This window comes from Lissotriton vulgaris, chromosome 2_1 (genome assembly GCF_964263255.1).
Source record: "Lissotriton vulgaris chromosome 2_1, aLisVul1.2, whole genome shotgun sequence".
Classification (NCBI taxonomy): Eukaryota; Metazoa; Chordata; class Amphibia; order Caudata; family Salamandridae; genus Lissotriton; species Lissotriton vulgaris.
In genome coordinates, this window is record NC_141687.1 from 889,415,338 (window position 1) to 889,443,164 (window position 27,827).

Sequence of the window (27,827 nt, forward strand, 5' to 3'; positions counted from 1 at the left end):
AACAGTATCACTGATGGATTCGGTACCACTGGACAACATGAGACGACTATGTTATTAATCTTTCGAAGGTCCTGCACTATTCTGAATTTTCCGTTTGGTTTCTGCAAACCCATAATCGGGGAGTTACATGGACTACCCACGATTTCTTTCAGTATTCCCTGCCTGATCATGGACTCGATCACTGGCTTTATACCTGCAATCGTTTCTGGAGTCAATTTATATTGGGGTGTTCTTGGAAACTCAGCATGCGGTTTTACTATGATTTTCACTGGGTCCACTCCTTTGACCAGTCCAATCTCTTCCCCAGTGAAATCCCACACTTCTGGTGCCACGGTGTCCCTTAGGTCCCATGGGAGCTCATCCACTGTCAAAGTGGGATACAGCTCCACGCATATTCTTGAGTTTGCGACTTTGAAGTCGGCGTCATCATCATTGGTCAGTACCTCCACTCCCTGCGGGGTGCAGTAGATGGTACAATTCAATTTACACAAAAGGTCTCTTCCCAATAGACATACAGGACTAGAATCGCAAACTACAAACTGATGCTCATCACTGTATTTCCCTATTTTCACCTGCACTGGTTCGGTCAGTGGGCTAGTCATCCTCCTGTTTGCGACCCCCACCACTTGTATTGTCTCTCCAGACATGGGCAAGCCTGGAACTGCTGCTGATCTTATCGTGGATCGAGTGGCTCCTGTGTCCACTAGGAATGTCGTGGGGCACCCTGCCACTTCTGCCTCAACATAGGGTCCCCTTTGATCCACTGCTAAGGCTGCCCCGAGGGTGCAGTCTTCTCTCTCCACTCTCTGTCCTGTTAGTGGATCAACGTAATAGCATTCCTCTCCTCCTACAAACAAGGGCATCTGTCTATATGTCTTTCCCATTGTCCCTACTCTGGGTGGCTGAGGGAACTGGGCTCGTGGAGGTGGGGTCCCCCTTTGAGCACCTTTCCTTGGTATGGCGTTACCCCCCTTCCTACAGTGCTTTGAACCTCTTCCTCCTCTACCTCTTGTTCTCCAATTTCCACGTTGTAGGGACACTCGCGTTTCCAATGCCCCACCTCGTTACACTGGTGGCACCGGGTCGTCTTTTTCAATGTCGCTATATCTACCCGAGGTCTAAAGTTGGAGTTCTCCTCATTGCCCTTATTCTGGTTGCTCTGTTTTCTGCCCCCGGTCCCTGTTCCCTGCTGCTGTTGCTGTTGTCCACCCTTACCAGCTGACTGCATCTGCACCACCATCAATTTTTCCTTTAGCTTCTTTGCCTTTGAATCTATCTCATCCCAGCAGTACCTAGCATATCTCAGGATTTCGTCCAGCGGTTTTCTTTGCCAACAAATCGAATGTTGCTGAATCATCAAACTAATATCCGGTCTTAAACCTAAAACAAATTTAGACACAACCTGCCCTATGTCTTTAGGATCCATTACGTCCAACCCGCTATACTGTTTAAACGCCTTCAGCAATCTCTCATAATATTCATGAACTGTTTCTTTGGGTTCCTGTCTAGTTCAATCTATCTTGACCCAATCTATGTCCTGCATTGGCACCTTGTCTTTTAGCATGTCATCACTCTCTCATATTTTACCATGACTGTCTCGGACGGTCCATTGGTCCGTGCATCCCTCTCTGGTTCTGATGTAGGCCACTCAGCACTAACCTTACATGCGGTCCACAAATCTCCTGGTACCACAATGTCAAACAGCGTGTTCAGGTCTATCCATAGCACCTTGGATATTTTTACAAACCTCTCCACCTGCTTATACCACTCCACTGGATTCTCCCTCAGTTTTGGGAAGGAGTTGGTAAAGGCAGCTAAATCCCCCCTACTCCATGGCACATGCACATAGTTCCCGTTCGAAACCTCACACAAAGGGTATGCCTCTATTCTCTGCAATCCTCCCTGTGGTGTCATCCCAATCATGCTTCTCCTGACGGTCCCTTTCTTGGACCATCTTTCTTCCCATTTATCTAGCGCCCTCCATGTCCTTATTCCTGTGATCAGTTCCCTTATGTGTGTCTTTAACCCTATTGTTCTTCTCTCATCTAGGTCCCGATCTGTGTAATGTAGCCTATGGTTACCCTGTAATGCTTTGGTCCTTGACAGGTCTACCATATATTTCCCTGCTAGTTCGACTAATTTCTCGTGTGTTGTTCTCGCTTTCCGAGTGATGTCCTTCGCCATGAACAGTATCTCATCCTGCTCGTACATCTCCATTCTTTCTAGAGGCAAGGTACCATCCACCATGTCATCCAGATCTGACTTTAAGCTGGCAACATCGAGCCTTTTAGCTTTTATCTCGGCTCTCAGTAGGTCTTTTTTAGGTTGTTCATTGGTCTCTCTTCGGTCCCAGCTCCGGGTCCTACGCTTGGGCTCCGGGGAGTTAAGGAGAGTCCTCCCTTGCTCCCACCTCTCTAAATCCCATGCTCGACCGTCCTGTCTGGGGAGGTGATGAAACACGGGCCTGTTTCCCCCTATCCCATTTCGTCCATTCTCTCTGGTCTCCCTTACTTCATGGCAGGGTTCTCTGCTGTCCTCCACCCTGTCACTATTCTCTCGTATTCTAGTGTCACTCAGTATCTGGTAAGACCCTTCTCGGCTCCCCATATCCCCCGGACTGCGTTCATGTCCGTAATCACAGGGGTTATGGCGAGGTCTCTCGCAACTCCCATCTTGTCTAATATTACCAATCTCATGGTGGGTGCACTTAAAGCTGTTTCTGTACTCTTGTGTTCTCCTGTCTCCTTCACTGTGTATTGGGCGGGACACCCCCCCACACTCAGGGCTCCTGTTTTCCAGGTCTGGTCTACCTCCACTCCTGTTATGATGGGTGTCTCCCCTACTGTCCTGTCCCCTCCCGTCCCACTCCGGACTGCTTTCATCAGCCCCGCAGTGAGTCCGGGTCCTGCTATCCTGGCTTTCCCTTCCAGCTTCCGCAGCTATGATGCCCTTGTGAGCCTCTACTGCCTCATCCCATTTTTTCATGTACTCGCTTAACTCCTGAAAGGATTTCCGTCCTGATCCCCTTAGATCCATTGGCCATCTAGGGCCTCCCGGATCTCCTGTTGGATCCTCTGCTGTATGTACTGGGGTGCTCCAATCCCTTGGTCTGGGCAACTGACCTGAGGAAGTGATGGTATCGTTCCTCCTTGCCATCTCTGCTCTCTCCCTGTCCCTTCGTACCTGTTCCTCCCCTCTTGCTCTCTCTGGGTCATAAATCGATACTATAGGGCCTATAGTCACAGGTACTTGCAGGGCATCTGGTAGTGCGTAGGATGTGGCACACTCTGTTTCTGGCGCCCTTTGCACCACAAACCTTCCGACTACCTGCTGCACCGGACTAGGTTGGGACGGTTCCTTCTTTGCAGTGGGATCCCAATCTGTAGTGGGAAGCGGTCCATACTCCCCTATGCTGGGCCCCCCTTCCCTGCTGGGCTCATCTTTTCCTGTCTCTTTGTTGTACGGGGTGGCATATCTGTTAGTAACCTATTTATCAGGCTGTCCTCTGTCTCGCTCTCATCATCTTCTTCTAATGGGCTTTTGTTCCCCGGCACTTCCAATACTGGGTACAGTTTGTTTACTTCAAAGTTATGCACTCTCCATCTTTTAGCATCCGCATCCCATTTGGCATCCTGCACTGCTCTTACCGATCGTTTCACCCTTTCTTGTCGTCTATTCAGGTTCCTCTCGTGCGCTGCCCTAATCCATGCATTGAGAGCTTCAAACTGGGTCGGTCTAGGCATAGGTCTCATTGAGGTCATGATGACTGCTTTTAATCGGTGTAATACCTCTAATCTGAACGTCCCGTACTTTGGAAACGTCAGTTCCTCATTACCTTCTGTAATCTTACTCCACTCTGTAATCCACATTATTGTGCGTAACCCAACATTTGCCGCCATATAATAAGCCGGCGTACCCTCCGGCGGGGCTTCTTCCCCTTCATAAGATCTCCGCCTCTCTCTTTTAAAAGCCGCTCTTAACCATTTAAAACATTTCATGATTATACGCACAATTTCCAGCCTCGCTATTCTGTTTACTTCCTGATGACAATCCACCAATCCTAGCGCGGCTTTGCTAGCTGGCCAATCCCAGCGCGGCACTTCCTGACGTCACTCGCCTCCGCTTCGCAGCAGCACCCCTCCTTTCTCAGCTCGTCTCCCGGTCATACATGCGTCCCATTCACACACCGAAAAATGACTACTTCCGACCAAGCCGTCACTTCTCTTGACTGTACGTCCACAGTCTATCTGTAATTGTCACCAAAACTGACGAAATGTCTTCCGTCTCTTTGATAGGTTTCTTCCGCACCCAGTAACTTCCGACCAGCGTCCTTTACTCACGCACTCACTCTTACGTTCCCCCTATCTCGGTCCTGCGGACGATCAATGGTACCTCATGACCCCCTTCTTACTGGTTGACAATTACTCTGGATGTCCGATACACCCGAACCACTTAAGCTCTCTTTGAACTTAAGATTTGCACCGGTTGCGCGCGCTCACAACCTGTTCCACAGTCACTCTACAGGCATTCAACTCCGCCAGACATTACAACATAGATACAACACAAAAACACCGCAATCTAACTCGCATGACCCTTTATACTCACTCTCGACTGATACTGCTGCTTTTCTTGTCTCACGTCATCTGGACCTTCTTCGGCAGACGGTTCTTCCGATCATCGATCTCTAGGGGCCTTGGGGTAATCTAACCTGGCCTAGATCACCTTCCTCAAGAAGGCAACCATCCTCTATAGCTACCAACTGCTAGGGCCTGATTTTGATCACTATCTTATCACTCTAGATCTCAACCCCGTTCTGGTCGACTGAACCTTTGTTGCCTGTCATTGAGGAAAGGAAGTGCATCTCTTACCAGGTTAGTTCAATCAATAATGGACTCGGCTCGGAAAAACCACAGACTACTTCTAAGTTTAAAGATTTATTATAAGGTTAAGATTAATTGCAGGTACAGGCATCTCAAAATGAGATTTACAAGATATACGGGCCCAACTACATACATGTGCTCCCTGAAAGCCCTCAGGCGAGCAAAGAATACTACGAGCACCAACTCTAAAATTAAAAGGGCTGCTAGCATAGACACATATTGAGATCTCTCCGTCATTTACAGCAGGAGTGAAAATTCAGGTTAGGCTGTCCCTACCCTGTTCTGGATGGTATCCCTACTTAACAAAATCTCAACCTATCAAAAGGTGTCAGCTGTGAATGACTTCCTAGGAAGATCACCCACTCTGTCTCTTGGTGAAAACCTATAATCCTCCAGTCATGACCCCTCTCTGCCTACCCATCCGCTCTCTCGAGGGTCCTCAGGCATCTGCTCTAGCTCCACCCAGGGGTGCTGTCCCTAATACAAAAATACAACAACATTCGAGACGCCCCTCGTGAGACGCCCATCACGTGGTCTTGATTCTGGCTCTTTCCATGATGTTTCTCGTCTGGGCCTCGTGCGTTAGTGTTGACCTTGCTTCTCAGACTCTTCTCCGGCCCGCCGATACCCCCCAAACATTCTGGAATCCTCCTACATGTCTACATCAGTAACTGAACAGAACTCTATTCATCCAATTTATTAATTTGAACCCCCTCACATTCGCAGACAGACATCCGTAGCTGGATCCCCATCTCCATAGACTTCTAACAGAAGTCTGCAACTTATTTCCTGACACAAGTCGGCCTGTTCCAGTACGTGCAGATTTAAACCCTTTTTTCATTTCAGGCCTACAACCCTACTTGCAGAAATTAAACTAAAATAACATGTTAGCATCATTTCTCGAATAATAAAACACATTTATGGAATATAAATCTAACGAATAATAAAATCATTGTAACATTAGTGCAGTCCATGTTGATGAAATGTGAACCCTTCTAATCCCTTCTGGCCTGGCCATGCGGCCTATCCTTTTCTGTGCTTTGCTGCACGACATTTTCTCCATTAGCAGCTACATAACATGGACTATGATTTATCACATCTAATAAGTTTATGCATTTTGTACTCATTTCTGTATTAGTTCCACTTCTATATGAAATCTCTAGATTAACTACACATTTCGAAGTATATGTGTATATAATTTCAGCACTCATAGCATTTCTCCTTATGATTTGTGCCTACTACTTGTAATTCTGACGTACTCATACATTTCGTTCAGTTTGCGCTCTCTCAGTATTGTATACCAAAGCAAATGGCTTTAACTTAATAAAAGGCGAGACCTGTTGCATTTTTAATGCTTGTTTTAATCTGCTATTTGTCAAACACTAGGGTGGAAGCTATTTATAAGTGTCTGTATACATGCAGAATTTAACTCCGCCTGCGTTATTTTTACCCAAACCTGTTGAACTTGTGCTTAGATGGAGAAAATAGAAAAAGGTCTTTGAAAATTATGCCAGAGTTTGTGGGACAATTGTAAGTGCAGGACAAAAATGTTCCTAATTGCTCCGTTGTTAAGGTACCAAAGGACAAGTTGTTATAGAATATTTACCAGATTTAAGTCAAGAAGAAATGAGAAAACTAAATGAATATGAAATTTGTGTATTGAAGTTAGATTCACATTATTTACCAAGAGTGAGCACAATTTTGGAATGTTATCATTTCGGTCTGAGGGTGCAAGGGTGTGATAAAATGGTGGGGGAGTATGTCATAAGCTTGACGAAGTTGACATTGGCATGTAAATATCGGAACACAGCTGAAGAGAGGATTTAGGATCAGTTTGTGCTTAAATGTGATGGTGAGAATACAAGAGAAGAACCATGGTTAAAGGATGAACCACCAATGTAAGAAGTTATTGCAGGTAGCAAAAATGTCTGAGCATATGAGTAAGTGTGTTAGCGAGTTGAACAAAGATAAAAGCGGTACGATAAGCGGCGAATACAGGTGTGGCAGAGGCCAAAAATGGTTGAAGTGAAAATGAATGATGATTTCAGAGGGGCCTGTTTCAAATTTCGTAACCTGGGTCATAGGGCTGATGCTAAGAAGACCCCTGCTTTCTTGGATCTGTGTCACAGGTGTGGGAAAAAAGGTCATTTCATAAAATGTTGTAGGAATAAAGGGAAAAGAGAACAGAAAAAAAGGTATAAAAGAAGAGATACAAGACCATTTCCAAGTTAAAAATGGTAACAAGGATTATCCTACAGAGAAAGTGCTAATTGAGGGGTAAGATGTTTCTATGAAATTTGACTGATTTGACTATCATTTCGAAAGAAATGCTTGAGAGGTATTTAATAACAAAGTCAAGTTGAAAAGAATTGATGTTAGACAGGGGATTATGTTAATTCATTCATAAAAATGTTGGGGTATTTCGAGGCTTGTATAGAGTTGCAAGAGAGATATTTGGTGGGGAATATCTATGTGTCAACCAAAGGAGATTAGTTGATTGGATGGCCACACCTGAAGTTGTTAGGGGTTACCTTGAAACCAAGGGAAAGAAGCTGATGTGTGCCTTCTGTAGGCATTTTCTGGGGCCAGTACACGAAGCACCCTCCTGAACCTAGATAGAGGGATGTGTTTCCTCTGCACCCTGGGCATCGCCATGTACTCTGCCACAATGGAGGATTGGGCCATTGCAGGACGCCACCGCCGTAGACTACGAGTCCCATAGTCCTCTGCCTGGACACCTCGTGGGTGCTCCACTGGTGCGAGGGGAAGGAGCTGGCCAGGGCCTGCTGTCTGCATTGTCTGGGGTCCAATACACCAAGCACCTGCCTTGATCCTAGACACAGGCAGGTGTTTCCTCTACACCCTGGATAGCACGCTATATACTGCCACACTGGAGGCTTGGGTCATCGCGGGACGTGACAGCCGGACACTACAAGTTCCATAATCCACTGCCTGGACACCACCTGAAGTTGATCAGTGCTATATAAGAGTGTGTAGCGGGACACACCTAGGCCATGCCTGGACTAAGCCCGAACCAAGGGTGGGCCCGGTGGAGACAGGGTTGGGCCACCCCCCAACAGATAGCCTCCCATCGAAGACAGTACTGTTTCACAGCCAATTTATGACTGCCTTTCTGATTTGATCAGCTGAGAGGCTTTTGTCAGTTGTGTTTTATTTTCTATGTGTTCAGCTTTGCTCCATGCAATCAAATCTCTTTATTGGTGCTATCCTGTGGTACCTAATTAACAGTTTAGCATCCATCCTAATTGAGAAAAGGAAGCTGATGGAAGGGGTAGGGGGTTTGACAAAAAGAAAGAACATAAAAAATATACAAAAACACGCAGCTAAGAACTGCATGTTAGACTGAATTGACGACCTATTGGATGAATGTGAAGAGATTTTTGCCCCCACCTCCCTTGCTTTTCCCTCTTCTTCTGCCAGCACCATAGCCTCTGACCATTCCTTGAAACAAAAGATTATACCTGGCCGGTTTATGAATTATAGTAAGCGAGCCCAGGTGCAATTCAATGATGTTACAGTCCATCCTGTACCGACCACCAATCAGTATTTTCTGACTCTATACAAGTCTCACAGACACCATCACAAGGGGTTTTTCATTGTAGTAATCATTAAGCAGTTTTGACAGAATTGAGTGAGGATCAGGACAACACTACTAATAGCTGTCTGTTGTTGTAAAGCACAGGCAGCTCCCTTAGGTCACAATCAGAAGAGGCTCACTATGCTACTCTCATTGTTGATCTGAAGGTCGAAGTAGGGGTGCTTAAATTCATGGTTTTATGTCTGATGGACTCTATGAGTCAGCTTTTAGCAAACAGCAAGGATTACATAGTCAGTGCATTCTTTCTACGATGAGTCCAAGTCCATCTTTGGTCCCTTTATCTAAGGCTTCAGGGTCTGTGAACAAGGCATCTTCTCAAATCCTGCGTAGAATTGTAGCCATCCCTCGAAAGCACTGTTCCTCAAATTTTGTGGCTGCCAGAGCCTCTCGCTTAGACTCAGTAATATCTTCTCCACTGGACAATCAGTCATTTTGGGCCAAAAAAGGCGTACTGCTATGACCAGTTCTTTTCCTTTATCTCCCACCAGGGCCAACCACAGCTACATTTCAAACACCAATATGTATAACTCACAAAATGGGTCTATCAGTACCAATTGTATTCTGATGACCAACGTTCCCAAGCTGACTGTGCCACAGAGTTATAAATAGGCCTGGGCGAAGCACTACGCTACGCTACGCTACGCTACGTTCACGTAGTTTGTGAAGTTTGCCCTACTTCGCACTGCGCGAACTGCATGTAGCGCAGTGCAAACACGCGTAGCGGTCATTTTTTGCTTGCTCGCAGTCCTCAACGTCAAGTTGGCGATCGCAAGCAAGCAAAATGACAAGCCGGCGAGACTTTTTCCTCATTCCCGATCAGCAACATCAAGTTGCTGACTGCGAGCGTGGAAAATAAACCCCCCAGCGAGATTCTCAATGCGGGGAGGTCAGGTTTCTCATTGTGAGTGGTCGCGTATGCTCGCGATGAGAAACTACCAGTCCGCGTTGAGAAAGCTGCCACTCGATTAAAATTCTACTCGAGCGGCAGAAAACTACAGCTCGCTCTGTGCAAGATGCTGTTTCCAAGGATTGCACAGTGCCGGATGCTTGTCCGCACTGTGCAATCATTGAAAACGGAATCTTGCACAGTGCGAACAGGCTACTACGCAGTTCGCGTAGTGCTACGCGTAGTTCGTGTAGTGCGAAGTGCACTTCGCGTAGCTTCGCGAAGGGCTACTTCGCAAACTACGCCCAGCCCTAGATATGAAGGGGAAGATTCGCTGAAGAATAAAGTTACTCACTGGATACGCCATGTCAGGGGTTGCTGCTCTTTTATTCGATTCGGGATGACATCATCAGGTTAAAAGGTCCACTTCTTCTAATTCAAATTTTGAGACGTTAGAACTAATTCTTACCTCCAAAGTCTTAGTTGACAACATTGTGGCCCTGGATGCTAGGATTAGTCCCCATGGGCATTCAAATATCGAACTTAAATATCGCTGGTCACACCAGCTTATAGTCAGGGCAATCAGCAAGGTGCCTGCAACTCCCATCACAAGGCTCATCGATATACACTGATTTAGAGGGGTGACTGTCACATCTTGTGATCCATCTTTTTCATGGTCCCCAATTTCTATTTTATCAGGCCCTCCATTGGCTGGAGGGGGGCCTGACCTCTTGATTCATTCAGGGTCACCTGTGAGGCTGCTCTTGAGAGCTTCTGGTTTTGACAATCTGCACAACAATGTCTTTCTCCAACGTTGGCATTATTTCAACCCCTGTGGCATCTAGCACTAGCACCCAACCTTACCCGCTCAAGTCTTTTCCTCCCATACAGGGCCATGTTCCTTCTGGCCCAAGTGAGTTGCTCCTTATTTCTCTGAATACAGCTGGTCTTAGATCCAAAATAACTCTTCCAGATTGGAATGGCCTTATGGATGAATATGATGTTTGTCTCCTTCTAGAAACCTGGTCTCTGGATTCTATCCACAGACCAGGATATATATATATATATATTTTATGCCAGCTAATCCCAGTTCAAGAGCCAGGGGCTCTGGGAGCCTGGCTATTTGGATTTAAACCTCATCAAATTGTAAGGGACACCAGCTCAAAATAGATTCCCATGACATTTTAGGCATCCAGCTGGACATAGGTAGTACCTATCAAATAATTATTCATAATTTTTACGTAAGAGGGGTTATGAATGGTCAGTTTTGTGCACCTTACAAGTGCTTGAGCACTTTCTCAAGCATCATCCTCACTAACACTTTCTTATTGTAGCAGGTGATTTTAATCTAGCATTTGAGCCATTGAACAATGCTGATGTTTACCTAACTAAGGATAAGGAGGCAGCCAGGTGTCTTACTCGTAACCTCCGTGGGATGATTAATCTCTCCTATATTGAAGCGTGGTATCTTCGTAAAAGAATTTATCACCGTCCGGTGACGAATTCGGGTTTGAAGGGCCGCGGCCGCGATCACTTGAGGAGCATGACAGCAGACGTCTGTATCTCTCTCCCGTTCACGAATCAATCATCCCACGGAGGTTACGAGTAAGACACCTCAGTCTCTATCCATCAGGTTGTCCTCCTTTTGTCCTGATGAAGACCCGAAACGGTTGCTAATAAACCGGCACCATACCGCTGGGTCGAAACGTCGACGCTAATCCACCAATTGGTCCTCACTGCATCTCAACAGAAAAATATGAATAACTATACTGATTGAGGAAATTGAAGTTATTGCTGGACCTTTGTTTCTAATTGTATTTCCACGAACCTGTATCACTATAACAGTCACCATTAGTCACAGATCACGTTTATTCACTGCTGCACTTATTTATTGTTATTTCATTTTCAATTTGTATGGACAACCGATCTTTTAATGTTGAAAAAAGAAAAAAAGCTTCGCAAAGTGACTGAATAATTACAACTTTGCTTACAGAAAAAACGTTTGGTGTGTGCATTTTTCATAAAAGTATTTCCATGTTTTTTAAGAAAAAGTATATATGAAAAAATACTGAGCCAAGTAGCTATTGAGCAAAGAAATTGAGTATAATCCGCCAGAACCACTATTTGCATACCACGTATTACCCAGGTTCTGAGGGTCACTGGGTTACCCCATTAAAATTAATGGCTAAACTTTAGCTTTAGGCAACGCAATTGCTGCCAGGGCCCCATTCCTGATTCTTGGAAAGGTGTTATAGTATTACCTATGCACGAAAAAGGCGATTGTCCTTCACTTTCTAATTATAGGCCTATAAGCGTCATAGACTGTGTTAAAAAAAATCTTCTGTCGCTGTCTTCTCGTTAAAATCTAGAATTGGGTTGTGGAAAATGATATTCTTAGCCCATTCCAAGCAAGTTTTCGTTGCAGGGTCTCAACCATTGATAAGGTCTTCCATTTTATGTTAATCTATTGGAGGACTGTTCTGATCAGCAAGGGCAGCCTTTGTAGTCTCTAGCCCAGGGGTCTCCAACCTTTTCTTTAGTGAGAGCTACTGCTAATCAGTGAACATCGTTGTGAGCTACTAAAGGTTTAGCAGCTTGCACATTTTTCTGAGACCTCCCCATATGCCCATCTGTAAGGGCTACACTAGTATTTGAACTACAGTTGACTGAGCAATCGCAGAGTGTTGTTGTTTGTGTATTGTTGAGGGCAGGAAGGTAATATTTGTACTAACATTAGTACAATAATATCATGGCTAGCCAAGTGACCTCATATCGGTTGTAAAACTTTCAGACAGTACTGGCTTTTAGATTAAATTTTGCATGCTGACATTTAGAGCCCAAACTTTCAATTACAAAAGCACATTCACAAGGCCCAGAATGCAACGTGATATTGGGCAGAAAGCCAAGATTGGATGAGAGTCTCATGTGACTAGTCTGCTAGCATCTCTGGAAACGGAATATTGACATATATTTTCATGAAGACACATATACACCTTGCTCTTATTTGTGATTCGAAGCGTTCCTATTTGTAGCACACCTTGACTGCCATCTGTTCTGGCCTTGGGCCCTCCGACCTTTGCTACTTCCAGTAAGGCAGAGGAAATGCATATGATGAGCATTGTACACCCCCTGACAGCACAGACACTTGGTACCTAATGGATGTACACTACAGCGTGACACACCTGACAATACACACACTTGACACATACTGGATGTAATGTGTAACACCCCCTGGCATCAGGAACACTTGTTACGTAATGAATCATGAAGTAACCTCCCTCAATGTCCCACAGGTGGTCACTTTTTTGACATTCTAACAAGCATCGCCTTAATCATTAATTAATAAAACGAATTTCGTAGTGCGGGCTGCATCGCATTTTGCGATGCAGGGCGCGCTACGAAATTCATTTTATTTATTAAATTGTTTACTTAACCGCAATTATCCATATTCTGGTTTTTAGCACCCCCCACCCTGCCCCTCCCCCGCCCCGCCTTTATGGCCCACCACAACTCCCTCCACGGGCCGTGGCTGACTTTTATGGCCCTGGCAGCCGAAATAAAGTGATTTGTCCTGAACTGAACTGAATCCCAATGCTTAGCATGGTGCTTAAATGTCTATGTGGCAGTAGAATATAAGTAAGTAAGCAGAACTGACCATGTAGAAGATGGAATGGCCATTGTACGGCCAATGGCAGCTGATGCTGAGCACTTGCTGTATTGGTTGCCACAAATAAAGGGAAGTGGCTTACTTTATATTGTGGTCCCTTGGAGTTATTAATACAACACACTGTTCATTCTCAATTGAATTAGGTCAAATTATGTATTTTCAATATATTCCAATGAATGTATATTTTTGTTTAGAATTATCTCACCAAAAAAAAGAAAACTTGCCAATCTTATCGTTATTTGAATTTAAATGTTCATTTGGTTTATATTAAAAACATTTCTGAAATATCAGTATGGCTTATGTTTAAACATGAAGGCCCTAATTCTGAGAGACCCATAATTCCTCTTTTGGAAGTAAATCTCCATTTCTCAGAGGATATACAAATTACACAGTAGTCCTGCACCTCACATTACTGATACCCACTGTGTTGGTAATTCGGGTGTAGATATACTAGTGGGATATTCCCAAAGACATCTGTAATGAGGACCTAATATGGGACCAGTAGTGGCAAGCACAGATCTGGGGTCGTGAGGTGAGGGGGTAAGGAGTTGTAAAAAATGATAAAGACACTTACCTCAGGGCCGTTCTCTCCCACGTCGTCTCTACGCCACGTCGGCCGAACAGGAAGCAGCCAGGCTCCCCTGAGCCGATCACAACACTGTAATTCAGAGTTGTGATTGGTATGAGTGCCATAGTTTGGGGATGGGGAGCCTGGGCATGTTTGTGCTGCGCACTTAGCATGGGTGGAGAACATGCTAAGTGCGCATGACTGTTTGGCCGGCCTGAGACTGGCGGCAAAAGCGGCATGCGCACTTTATTCTGCCCACCCCTCCTCCTCTGCTCTGCTCTGTAAGCAGAGCAGCCCCACCCCCATACTCCTGCAGCATGAACAAATAAAATTATCATTTAATTTTTCCTTTCTTTCACCGCTGCAAAGCAGTGGGTAACACTCCTTTGCCTTAGTGGAGGAGCCACCACTGTATGAGACTCTCTTTCCCACCAACTCCATTTCTTTTTCTGGCCTTTCACTCCCTAGCTACTGTTGTGTCTGTAGGTAGAATATAGTTTCTCCAAGTCAAGTCAAGTCAAGTCATAAAATTTGTATAGCGCACTACATACCCAGAGGGTTTCAAGGCGCTTAGGAAGGGGAGGAGGATTATTTGTCAAATATCCATGTTTTAAGCTGCTTTCTGAACGCTAGGTGGTTCTGGGTGAGGCGAAGGTAAGCGGGGAGTGAGTTCCATGTTTTAGCAGCCAGGTATGAAAAGGATCTGCCTCCCATGGTGGTCTTGTTGATGCGAGGTACAGTGGCGAAGGCTTGGCTGGAAGAACGTAGTTGGCGGGAGGGGGTGTAGAAGGACAGTCGAGAGTTGAGGCAATCTGGTCCGATGTCGTAGAGTGATTTGTGTGCGTGGGTAAGCAGTCGGAAAGTGAACCTCTTATTGACGGGTAGCCAGTGGAGGTCTTTAAGGTGACCAGAGATGTGTTCGTTGCGTGGGATGTCTAATATGAGCCTGGCTGAGGCGTTTTGGATTCGTTGGAGTTTCTTCTGGAGTTTAGCGGTGGTACCTGCGTAGAGGGTGTTTCCGTAGTCCAGTCGGCTCGTGACCAGAGCGTGGGTGACTGTTTTCCTTGTTTCGGAGGGGATCCAGCGAAATGTTTTTCTGAGCATGCGAAGAATGTTGAAGCAGGAAGAGGATACGGCGCTGACTTGTCTGTTCATTGAGAGTGATGAATCCAGGATAACTGTCAGTAAAAATAAAAGCCAGAGATATGACCTGTAATTGTGACCTTAATGTCATAGAATTCGCTCTGAGCAGGGGTGTAGCTTGGTCAGTAAGATTGGGGGAAGGTGAGCTTCAGATTTCCAACAATCTCACTAGCATATAATGTTAAAATATATTATACAACAAGCAAGGGATCATGAGAGGGGCCTAAGGGGCAGTGGAAAGGGGGAGAAATGCGGATTAGCAAAAGTACTAAGTGAAAGAAAAGACAATGTTTTGTAAAATAACCAACATGCTCGAGGACTTTCAAAATAAAGAAAGAGGGAGTGTGTGTGTGGTTTTGTCTGCGTGTATGAAATAATTCTTGGTGAAATCGGACAGTCACCTCACCATACAGGACTGAAAGCACCTGTACCCGACTATTTATCAGATCATCCATCTATTAGGGGGGAGGGGGTGTAAGACCCCGTCCCCCACCCCCTTTAAGTTGCGCTCTGGGTCTGAGGGAGGGTATTAGTTTCCAGTTTAGTGCTGATTTCATATTAAAGGATTTATATGAAGTGGTTACAGCTTCCTGAAGTGCTGGAACTGAAACGAACATATAGATTACATGACACTCGACCTCGTACACATTTGGATTGCCGTCACAAAAAGTGCAATTTGTAAAAACACAGGATTTGTGACTGCAAACCACTTTTAAAAAGAAAAGTATCAACGCCCATTTAGGAGCTGGAAAAGTAATTCAGGAAAAGACCTTGCAACTCGCATAAGGGTTTTTGCAATCCAATACGACCTGCAAATAGGAGTGGAGTTGAAAGCAGCTTCCTCCTTCTATTTGTGATTTGCAATGGAGTTTCTAATTGGTCCATAACAGCAATTTAGGTTGCAAATCATGGATCAGTTACTAACCCCCGAGCTAGGGTGGTAACTGATCTGCAGAGGCAAAGATGTCCACATATATAAGATTCCCCTTTTGGAACCGTGGGGCCATCGTGGGGGACAATGTAGTGGTCCTGCAATCACTGCATTCTGTCCCAATGTCTTCATAAAAAAAAGAGCTTTAAAAAGCAGCTACTGCCCCTTAAATGAACTCCTTTTACAAAATCCTTCCAGTTTTAGCTGTCAGAGTGGTAGTTTGCTCTTCCTTGTAGGACACTACCTTTGTATTCACAGATAATCACAAAGATTGCAAGATCACAAGAGGGTCACAAGTTGTGGCCTGCCTGATAAAATATTAATTAGGCTAGTCATTTCACAAAACCCTGCAAATGTATAATTCTGATGTGCCTATTAGTACACAAATAGCATTGCAAACTGCATTCCCATTCACAAACCTGTCACTGTGCACATTTTGCATCCTTGGTTTTCTAGTAGGAATAGTGCAGCAAGCCAATTGTCAGTTGCTAAAAGAATTAGTTGTAGACATTTTTCTCACTTTTGTTTTTCAGGACAATTGCTACAACCGCCTCAGAATGTTCACTTTGACACAAAGAATTTCACTATCATCATCAAATGGCTTCCAGGCGCTGGATATCCTGCAGACGTCCGATACACAGTAGAACACAGGTAAACTTAAATACCAGACAAAAAGTGGCACTTTCCTGTCAAATATAGGGTGCCCTTTAACTAAGAATGGCGGATTGCACGTTTCTAAGGGTGGGCAATATGAAAGCCTGCCACTATGTTTCTTATTGATAACAACAAATGTTAGGTAAGACAGGTGCAAGTTAAACTTGTTAGGCTTGTTCACCATAACTTCCCACCCTGGACGTTGATTCATCAAAATGCCAGAAGTTACCAAAGTGACAACAAACCCCTTTTGACTCCTGATGACATCACAGGATAAATCACCTGTCCCCCATTTAGTCCTTCAACAGCTTCATTTTTGCTACCGAGGAGCAAGCTATTGGTACCCGTCGCACCCCATGACTACCTCCTTATTTATTTACGTCCATGCTTCCATCATACATACTTAATTTAACACCCTTGAATAAATAGATGTAATTGGATGTTTTTCACAAACAAAGCTCCCTTACACCTGTCGTACTAACACATTATATGGCTAGTTTACATATTGTGTAGAGTACATATGACTAGGGTTGGAAAATTTGTAATACATTTCTACGTTAACTATTGACTTTACCGAGTATTGCCTTCACTGTCAGTCCAAAAACTTCCTGTTGCAGGTACACCTGACGCTTTCATGTGTTACTAGAAGTGACCAATGGTGGGTGAAAAGCATTTACACATGAATGTTGTTGGACTTGACCCTTTCATCCCCAAATGATTTGTCTTCGGTACTACTTTTGCTGAATTAATTTTTGTTGGCCTTTGTTTACCACTTTTAACCAGATATACATTACTTGTGCTCTCTCCCATAAACATGTTAATGTTGACTTATTATCAATTGGCATATTTAATTTACTAGTAAGTCTCTAGTAAAGTGGCACTATTTTGCCCAGTGCCTGTAAATTGCTACTAGTTGGCATGCAGCACTGATTGGTCCATCCACCTAAGTAGCTCTTTAAACATGACTCAGGCCTGCCACTGCAGCCAGTATGTGTGCAGTTTTAAACTGCCATTTCAACCCAGCAAATTAAACCTTTTGCCAGGCACATACCATACTGAGTAAGCAGTCTATAGCTATGATATGGGATGCCATGTTGGAACAATTTAAAGCCCAAGGTGAGGATACTGGCTGATCCTGATGCAGGAGTTGGGGCATGCACTGGCAGGTTCTTGCCCTTGATGTTCTCCTATTACCTGTTATCGGTATTGACCATTGACTCTTGTGACATTTCGTGTGGAGGGTTGACTCATACCCTCATTGCTTTATGTTAATTGAATGGTGGATGTGACACTAACAATGTGGACGATGTTGGGGGATGGTTGTGTTGAACTTTCCTTCTGCTGTCTCCTTAATCGGTCTTTATGTAATTTATAACATCAGAAATTCAACTACTGTTCATGGCTCATCGCTGAATCCAACCTAAGCATGATTTATCATATGTATATGTAACTGTTGCTTTTCGGTTGGCCATTCCACCATGTATGATAATTTCCATGGCAAAAAGATGCGTTTATGGTTACTGAAATGCAATAAAATACGTTTTTTAAATTACAAAAGTCACCTCTGGAGTAGGCCCTGGACTGCCCATAGTGCAGGGTGAAATGTATTTAAAAAGTAGGACATGTACCTTTAAGTTTTACATGTCCTCTTAGTGAAAAACTCCTACATTTGTTTTTCATGACTTGAAGGCCTTTCCACACTCATAGGATAACAGTACAGTTACTGTATGTGTCATTTTGGAAGAGGAAAAGGTATCCAGTTCACGTTTGCTGCAGATGAAATTTAAATTTAAAATCCTAACTTATGGTGAAGTCGTATTTTAAATTACAATTTTGAAAATGCTACTTTTAGAAAGAAAAAGACACACAGATGATGGACTGAATGCAGAGCAAATCCAACATTTACCCCTAGTCAATAGATCTGGGTTAAATCCATTGTTCTTTTGCTCCCCATGCCAACCAAGTTTAGACCCATTCATATGCAAATCAGTCTTGACCCTGTGCCTCAAGGGAACAGCGCCAGGACACCTCTGGGTAACAGCGTGCTCTAAAAATGTGAAAAATAAATAAATAAACGGTCGAGCACAAACTGCCAAGCCAGGTCCTCTCTGGACCAGAAACAAGCATCTTGGGACCCTGGGCCTCATGGGTACAGGGTCAAGACTGATTTTCAAATGCCAGGGTTTAAACTGGAATGGCAAGGGAAGCAAAAAAAAAGATGGATTTAGGCCTGATCTCTGTACTGGGGTGAATGTATGACCTTGTTCTGTCCATCAATTGTTCTTTTTGCACTTTTAGAAAGTTGGCATTTTCTTGTCTTAAACATTTGGTGCCTGCAGGCTGCCTCTGGGTCACATGACTTGGTGTAGGGATTGGCTTTAAAAAGGATATGTTGGGTTGGATGGATTTTATTAATAAACACAACATAATTTGTCTACAGGAAATGTGGAGCATTGATCATGTATACTTCAAAGGGTTCACCTCTTATGATATACCAGCAACTCCCTCTATGTCTGGTAGAGCGAAGGGTGGGCTGTTAATCCTTTTGAAAAATATTTTGCCCCTAAATATTAAAAGGGTTATTAATGTAGGGCATCATTCGCAGATACTGTGGTTATACCATAAAGACGGCTGGGATGTTTTATTGATTAATTTTTATAATAATATATTTGATTCTACTAGTCACTGAATTAGAGACAGAAGTAGATAATTTGATCGGAGCAGAAAATGCAAACTTTGCAAATATATGGGTCGGAGATTTTAACATCTCAACTTGTACTCTGTCTATGACCAAAGTTTGCAGGTTTAGTAGCAATGCAGGGGATGACTGTATCCATTTCCCATATAACAGCTATGGAGATTCCTTAAACACCGTCTTGGCAAAATATGACCTTGATGTTATGCAACGTGCACAGGATGGGTACGGGAGGGAGATACCAAACCTTTACTGGAAGAAACGCAAATAGCATTTGAGATCATGTAATAGTATCTCCTAATATTATACACTTATGCTCTGCCTCATGGATTAATGAATTGTTTTTGAGCGACCACAATTGTACTACCATGCCAATATTGCTGTGGGGAACAACCCTCTAGTACAACAAACTGTTATCAGTAACATTGCCCCATGTAGACCAAATGGCCCTATAATCAGGTGGAAAGGTACTAACTCAGCCAAAACTCTAAAACATATTATTCTAGAATTTGGTAACGAGATCTATGATAGTTTGGAAATTGAGGTTGACCCAGACATGATACTAAGTAATTTCTGTAAAATTATTCATACCATTAATAAAATATTCACTGCAGCCCCACACAGGAAACATATGCAGAACAGGGGCTGGTTCAACCTCTCTTGTACCGATTTACTGAACCAGCTGAACGAGCACTGTCCAGTAGACCTAAGGATAAGGTGCTAGCCCAAAAATTAAGACTAGAATATAATCTAAATTTAAAATGGAGGAAGAGGGATCTCCAAGAGGAGGCTTGGGATAAATTAGCACTGGCCACAGATTCGTCTAACAATAAATTGTTCTGGGAAACTGTAAACTCAATATTTCTTAAAAATGAATTCTACCCCGAACTTCTATGCCACGTTAGCTGTGAGGAATGGGTGGCAGATTTCTGTAGCATATTTAACCCATGTGATTGTAATTTTGAGAGTCCTACTAATCCAAGTAAATGGGCAACTATCCCCCTAAATATCAGCCTTGATGATGTGGAGTTAGGTATTAGAAGCAGCAAAGGGGGAAAAGCACCGGCCCCGGATGGTGTACTCATTGATTTATATAAAACTGTGCCCAAACTGTGGGGCCCAATTCTCACCAGGGTTTTTAATGCAGCAGTAAGAGAGGGAGCTCCCACTAACTGGGGTGAATCCATTATCATCCCCATTTTTAAAAAGGGTAATAAATCAGAAGCCAACAATTACAGCCGATCTTCCTATTAGATTCATCAGTCAAGGTCATGAGCAGGGTTTTATTAGTAAGACTGGAAGAGTGGGTTGGAAATAAAGGGATACTGTCAAAGGCACAATGCGGTTTTAGAAAGGGGCTGGGCATGATTGAACAGTGTATTAACTTAGAGCTTTTAATTAGAAAATATACATGTGCTAAACAAGGACGGCTTTTTTTATGTTTCGCAGATCTTAGCAGTGCCTTTGATCTAGTGGATCACAAAACATTTTGGGCAGTTGTACTCAATCTTGGGGCCCCGGAGCCCATTATTTACTTTTGATCTATGCTATACGAGAAACTAACGACCAGAGTACGGTATGGCCAAAGGGGCGAATGTACCCCTAATTTTAATGTAAAACATGGTATCTGCCAAGGATGCATCCTGGCACCATTGCTTTTTACCTTATTTATTAATGAAGTTGATGCAGTTCTTAAAATGATACAGGCGTACGCCGCCCCCCAAGCTAAGGGCCAGGATGTACCGGTTCTGCTTTACGCGGATGACGCAGTGCTTTTATCTAGAACACCGGTAGGCCTTCAGTGGTTAATTGATGGGTGTGCAAATTTTATTAATGAGAGGAAGTTGTTATTAACAAGGCTAAAACATACACAATGGTCTGTGGCTCGAAACCCAGGAATATGAAATCTTTTTTTATAGATGGAAAGAAAATACAGAATATTGATAATTTCTGTTACCTGGGGTTATCCTTCGCTGGTGACGGCAAATGAATGCGTGAAATGTCCAATGTTTGGGCTAAAATGAAAAAGTGTTTATGGGGTCTTTAGGTTTGCATCTAAACTGGGGAATCGTCGCATCAAAGACAAGACTGATATTTATAAAGCTAGATGCACCTCTATTGCATGATATGGTGCAGGGGTTTGGGGTCACCATTCCAGCCAAGAATTGCAAACAGAGGATAATTCCTTTAAAAAAAAAAGCTTTTATGTCTGCCCACCTCAGAATCCTCTGAACTGATTTATTGTGAAGTGGGGCTCAATTATTTGTCAGACGTGATTGAACTTAGACCCTTACTACTCTGGAGATCAATATGGACAAAGGAGGAGACTACATTTACTAAAATAAATATTTAGACTGCCTGCAACTGGACAGTTGTCTTAACACCTTAGCTGCTTCTAACGTTCTAGCGCCAGTGCAGAACGTTCGAAAAACGGGTGAGGCTGTGTCGGCCAATGGTCGTTCGTAGCACCAGCCAGGTAGTGCTCCCGTCAGAGCACGGAACGGGATATGATCCCCTTGCTCAAATACATAGCTAAGGTATACAGAGATTTGTTCAATATGTTGATCCTGTAAAACCCAAACGATGTAACGGTATTGACTAAACAGGAGATACAGAATACTGTCTTCTATCATAAGGAGGAGTCCAGGCTGAGAACTGTAGAGAAGCAATCTACATATCGGTTCTACCATTTGCATCTAGATATTGATGGCTTACAAGGCTATCTAATGTTAGTCACAAGACCATCACACCTGAGCCTGAGATATGTTTTCATGCTGCAACATACATTTTAAGATCAATTTGTGCCAGAAAAAGTATGATGTTTTAATGTTATTATGTACTGTGACTGAACTTTTGCTGCTTTTAAAATAATTAGATTTTAGTATCTGTGTATGTACATTTGCTTTTATGGTTGGTACTCTTTAGCCGACTAAAGCTTATTGACTTGACTTGACTTGACTGGGTGTAGGTGACACTTGGAATTTGTGTATTCCTCCTAGAATGCCGCAATCAATGGGGAGCTTAAGTGTGACTGGATGGGCCATCACATGCAGGATGGAATGGAGGAGCTAGGTCCAGCTATACTTACATTTGAATAGACGGTGTCCTGTTTCCACACAAAGGGCTGTATGCACCCTTAGTTAGTCTGGAGCCAGGACTTGGCAGGGCTAGGCAGGTAGGGCACCTGCCCACTTTAAGGACATGCTTCAAGTAGCCTCTCCCACTTCAAATGCAGTGGGTACAAATACTGGACCTCAGACACCAACTCTTTAGTTCACTTCTGGACCTGTGGATACTCTGCTGGGAAGAAGGACTGCTGTGATGCTGGGTGGATTGCTGTTCTAAAGGAACTGTTTCCCTGCTGTGCTGACCGGCCTGCTGCCCTCTTGGCTGGGTGAGAAAAGAACTGGACCCTCAACTTAATCCTTGAACCCAGGACACCAGAGTGACTCCAAGTAATAGTCTGCTGGCCTCTTGATCTGAGCCTTGGGGACATAACAGGCTCCCCAACATGCTGCATCAGTCCCTGGACCCAGTGCAGTGGGTTCTTGTCCCCAAGTGGTGCCACTCATTTCCCAGACCCTTGGTTTGGCTCAGGGAGCTGTACTCAAGCTTTTCAGCACTTTGTGACTTTAAATTGGCCCATTCGCACCAAGACCTCGCAGATTGCACAACAATTCAACATATAGCTCCGGTAGCCACCTCTTACTGCTAGTGGGGGACCGCCAATGCGAAGCTCCAGCAACTCCCGTGGCCAACACCTGGCCTGCTCTTCACGTTACTCAGGCAGCTTCCCATTACGCCTTCCTTGCTCCTAGCGCCCCCTTCCATCATGAACAGAACTCAAGATTAAGAAGGTAAACTTCAGTGAGCCCACACTTAATTACTGTAACCAACCTGCGCTCTATCACATTCAACACAACAAGATGGCCACGGATGGCACTTTTTGGCAATTTTTTACACTTAAATGTTTAAAAATGCATAATTCTGGTTCTACTGACTCGATCTTAGTCGTTATGGTCTTGTTTTAGTTTTTTAAAGTCTGCTTTATATTTCTAAACTGGTGTTGGATCCTTTTTGTGTACTGTTTTCACTTTATTACTGTTTGAAGTGTTGCACAAATACTTTACTTATTGTATCTAAGTTAAGCCTGACTGCTCTGGTCCAAGCTATCAGAAGATTGAGCACAGGTTTATTTAAGATTGTCTGTGCCTCAAGTTGGCAAGGATTGTGGTTGCAGTCAACTAACAACCAAATTTCTCACATGTGTGGATATCCACTGAATTAGATTTAAGTGTGTGTTTACTCTCTAGACACTGTTACACACACTCTTGCGCAAGCTAGTTGGTACAACTCAGCTAAAAGAAAATGTGACTAGATTACCCATGAGTATTACACTATATACAATTGCTTAATGTTTTAGGAAAAAATGTTAATTGTGTCTTGTAAGCTATGACTTTATTTAGGTGCGAGCGAGACATGAGGAAATTGTGAATCAGACATCTAAATAGTGCAGATTTAATAGTGAATATCTTTTTTATTTGAAAAGCAAGATACAATCTAAAGAATGTTATATTAATCAGTTCCTTAGTTCAAACATAGAGGTAATGTTGTTGTCTTGAATAGACAGAAAGGTTACATTTAAAAATCAGTGGACTCTTAAAATGTGATGCTTGCCTGTCACAAATTGGGTTTCTGGTTGGCTGAGGTATTGCACCTGTCCAAGCAAGCACCACAGTCCTAGTCACAGTAAGCTAGATGCACAATAAAAGATAACCTGTGCTCATCCTCTGGTAGCTTGGTGCAGAGTAGTCAGGCTTATCTAAAGAGGCAATGTGTGGAGTATTTGTGCAATACAACAGTAAAACTTTGAAAACACCACAAAAAGATGTCACACACATTTGGATAAATAGATTATGTTTTTTCGAAATAAATCAAGACCAACACAACAAAATTCTAATCAGTAGAAGTTGAGATATGAATTTTTAAAGATTAAATACAGTTCAAGTGCTTAGAACCAATAAGCCCCAGTGGGGGTTAACTGGTCGCGCTGTACCATGGTAAAGACAACAGTTTGAGTCGATCACGATGGAGCCTAGGCCGGCTACAGGATCCATGCACTACCCGGTGAACAAAGTACCTTATCCTGGTTGCGACTGCCAGATGCGGGATGCCATTGAGCAATGCGCTTATGTCGATCCCGCAGTAGTGGTGATGAGTTGGTTCCGCAGACGAGATGCTGAGCCGAGATACATCGGTTATAAAGTGCGATCATCGGGTTCCTGCACGCAGTCGAGGGGTAGCATCAATTTCTCCAAGATGCTGCATCGGCAATGTGAGGTTCCGATATGTTGGTACTCCCAAAGTGATGCATTGGTTCCGAGAGCAATGCACCAATTCTACTCTCACAATTGGGTCAATGCGCCGGTTCTGCTACACACAGAATGGAGATGCGTTGAATTCCTTGATGCAAGTTTCTGGGTCCACTGTTAGTGAACAGGGCACAGGATCAGGGGTAGAGACTTTGATATCCCTTTGTCTAGAGCTAGAGCAACAGGAGGCATGCCAACAAGCCCTTGGAGCACACTTGGATAGGAAGGCAGAGTCAAGATCATCTTCAGCATAGTCAGAGAGCAGCAGGCAGCAAGGGGCACAGGAAAAAGCACCCCTTCGAGGTCAGCAGTCCAGCAAGGAGTCCTTTCTTTAAGCAGTACAGAAGTTCTTCTGACAGAGTTTCACTTGAAGGTAGAGAAGTGACTGATTTGGTGGGGTCTGAAACCCAGCACTTATACCCAAATGTGCATTTAAGGTGTCAGTGATTTAAAAGAATTTTCTTTGAATTACACAAGTTTTCTTGCAACTCAGTCTTGGCCCCAGACTGCCTGTAGGGCAGAGGTCTTCAAACTTTTGTAGGTTGAGCCCCCCCAGCTCCATTTTTTTAGCTGTTGGGCCACCCCAATACCAGACAGAAATGTCTAGAATCTGGTACACTGCATTATTGACCGCTGCACGCATATCCGGGGCCATATCCAGCATATAATGTCCAACATAATAACAGTGTTTAGTTAAGTGCAGTTTTGTGAGTGGGTGTGCTGAAATGACAGATTATTACATAGCTCAAACCACAATTTTCCTAGATAAAATGTGTGCAAATTGTTTTTACTAGGATGTCTTATCCCCCTGCTAGTTGGACGTGCAGATTTTGGTCTGCAATCGTCTTTGATGACTCTGCAGAGAGCCTGTTCAGGAGTCACTGTTTGCAGGCCCTGACTCAGTTAGCAGTCAGTGACTGCGTTAGTACTTCTGGCTCCTATTTTGGCTGTGCTAGTTGGGTGTTGTGTTATCCCTGCCAGTGTGTGACTTCTATGTTCATCTGCATCTGCAGGTGCTTGCAGGGAGGCTGTCTGCTGGCTCAAAGTTAATGAGTTTTCCTTCTGGGAGGGGGTTGATTGCTTGGACACCTCTAAAGTGAGACTCCTGCACTAACATTTAATTCTTGTTTGACGAGTTCTGAAGCTGCTCCTGTAAAATGTGACTGCAGAAGGGTTGAGAGTTCCAGTTGGTGCTATAGTATAGGATCGAACCACATGCAAAGGAGGCTATCATGGTGATGGGCAGTAGGTTTTTGCATCAAGCACTGTCTTTTAAGAGGAATGTGAAAATTAGCAGTGCAACGCTAACATATGCAATTGAAATAGAAACGCAATAAACACAAGACTCTGACGTCATTGGCTGCTCTGGCAGCCATGCGGATCATTGCAGTGATAAAGAGGGCGCACATAGTCAAAGGCAGGCACATATCTGAATGTTGCCATAGTTCAGCTAATATTGATTCAGAGCTGGACTTTGGTACAGCACTAAAGCACTCATCCACGAGGAGGTGCATATTAAACTTCCTAAACCCACTTATGATTCTACCATAACATATACATTCTTCTACCAGTCCCACTGAACAAAAGAAAGTAAAACATGTCTCGTTGTTAGCTAGATCATGATGGCAGCTTCTTTTCTGTAGAAATTTGAGATCAAAGTGATGCTTTTAAATTAGTGGCCCCCTCCTGGGTGTGGATTGAGAAATACGTTTTGTTGACATTCCGTGGAAACTGTGTCAGTTTACTCTGTTGAAATGTGTCTCATGTCTTCTATGCCCCGAGGGTATCCCCGCAACGTACTTCCTGAGACAAGATCTGATTTACAGGAAAAGTTTTGAAACAGTATTTTGCTGTTTTATAGATGCCCTGTTCCTTGCTGTAATTGTCAGCCCATTGTGTGTGTGCTCTGTTTTGGCTGATAAGGAGCTGCAGGCGCAGAGATACTCTGATTCGCCCAGGATCAAACGTCTTTGTAATTCTCTTTTCTGCCTGATAATGGCCCATTAAACTCTCTGATGCACCTTGTCATAGGATGGTGGGTTATCACTATTAACTTTTCATCTTAACCATTTCACTGCTGGGATGGAAGCGCACACACCTTGCAAGGGCTGCATTTTGTAACGTTTTCTTGATACCACCTGAAAATGCAGACATGTACGTTAACCCTCCTTAAAACACACCCACACGTTTTACACCCCACGACTTTGAAATGTCACGAGCCGCAACTGCACAGACCTCATTTCCTGAATGAAATGTCCTGGAGAGGCAGTTTACCTTGGTTTAGCAGAGGAGACTTCCTGCCTCCTCGCTGAAGCTGAATGAATTAATCCCCTCCTGGGACAGTGAACATAATAAAAGAAGGGGCACTTTGTGCCCCGTCGAATTCCCCTCCCTCCAATTGCCACAGGGAACAAAGGTGAAATTAGAGTGGAGTGCACACCCCCCCTAGGATGGTGTCGGCCCCCCAGGGGGGCACGCCCCACAGTTTGAAGAACTCTGCTGTAGGGGATACTCAGCTTTTTGGGTGGTGTCAGGCCACCACCTATTCAAGTGTGTCAGGCCCACCTCCGTGCCCAGGCATCACCTGCATAATGCAGCTGTATATGGATGGGTACTTATACACACCAAGCCATTCTGTGTCTGTGACTTAATAAAGGCAGTGCGCAAAGTTTAGTTGTCACCCATTCTAGATGCGTTTTGGAGACAGGCTGCAAGGCACGCAGAGCTATAAGTGAAGATAAATGTCTACTTTCTATAGGTGGCATTTCTAAAACAGTATTGTTAAATCCAACTACATCAGTAAGGGGGATTTATCAATACCCTTCCAAAGATATGAAATATGAAACCGCCACTCCTTTCTAATCAGGAATTACAACCTAAAAGTGTATTAAGAAATTGCTAATGTTAACTTATGAGAGAAGCAGGTCTCACAGTAGTGAAAAATGAATATATCTGTTTTTCACTACCAGGTCATGCAAAACATAAAAGTACATTTCTTACCTTTTACTCAAACTGCACCCTGCCCTTAGGTGTGCATAGGGCCTACCATAGGGGTGTCTTCTGTGTGATAAAAGGGGAGGTTAAGGCTTGACAAGTAACTTTAAGTAGTTAAAGTTGAAGTGGCAGTAAACTGCACACACATGCCCTGAAATGGCAGGCCTGAGAAAGATTTGAAAGGCTACTTATGTGGTGGCACAATTAGTGCTGCTGGACCACTCATAGCATTTAGTTTACAGGCCCTGGGTATATGGTCTACCACTGTACAAAGGACTTAGAGGTAAACTATATGGGTCAATGGTGTATACAGAAATGTCACCATGTTTGAAGGAGAAGCACATGACCTTTAGCACTACTCAGGAATGATACAGTGCTCAGAGTTCTAAGGCCAACAAAAAGAATCAGCAAACAGAGA

General features: G+C 43.8%; 1 protein-coding gene across 1 annotated transcript in view; it reads left to right on the top strand.

Annotated features, from left to right (window-relative positions):
- IFNLR1 (interferon lambda receptor 1) overlaps nucleotides 1-27,827 on the top strand; it is a 271,583-nt gene that overhangs the window by 50,700 nt on the left and 193,056 nt on the right. Inside the window, exon 2 of the mRNA XM_086956424.1 lies at nucleotides 16,228-16,345. Coding sequence (XP_086812550.1) covers nucleotides 16,228-16,345 — 118 coding nt within the window. The remainder of the gene's footprint in view (nucleotides 1-16,227; nucleotides 16,346-27,827) is intronic.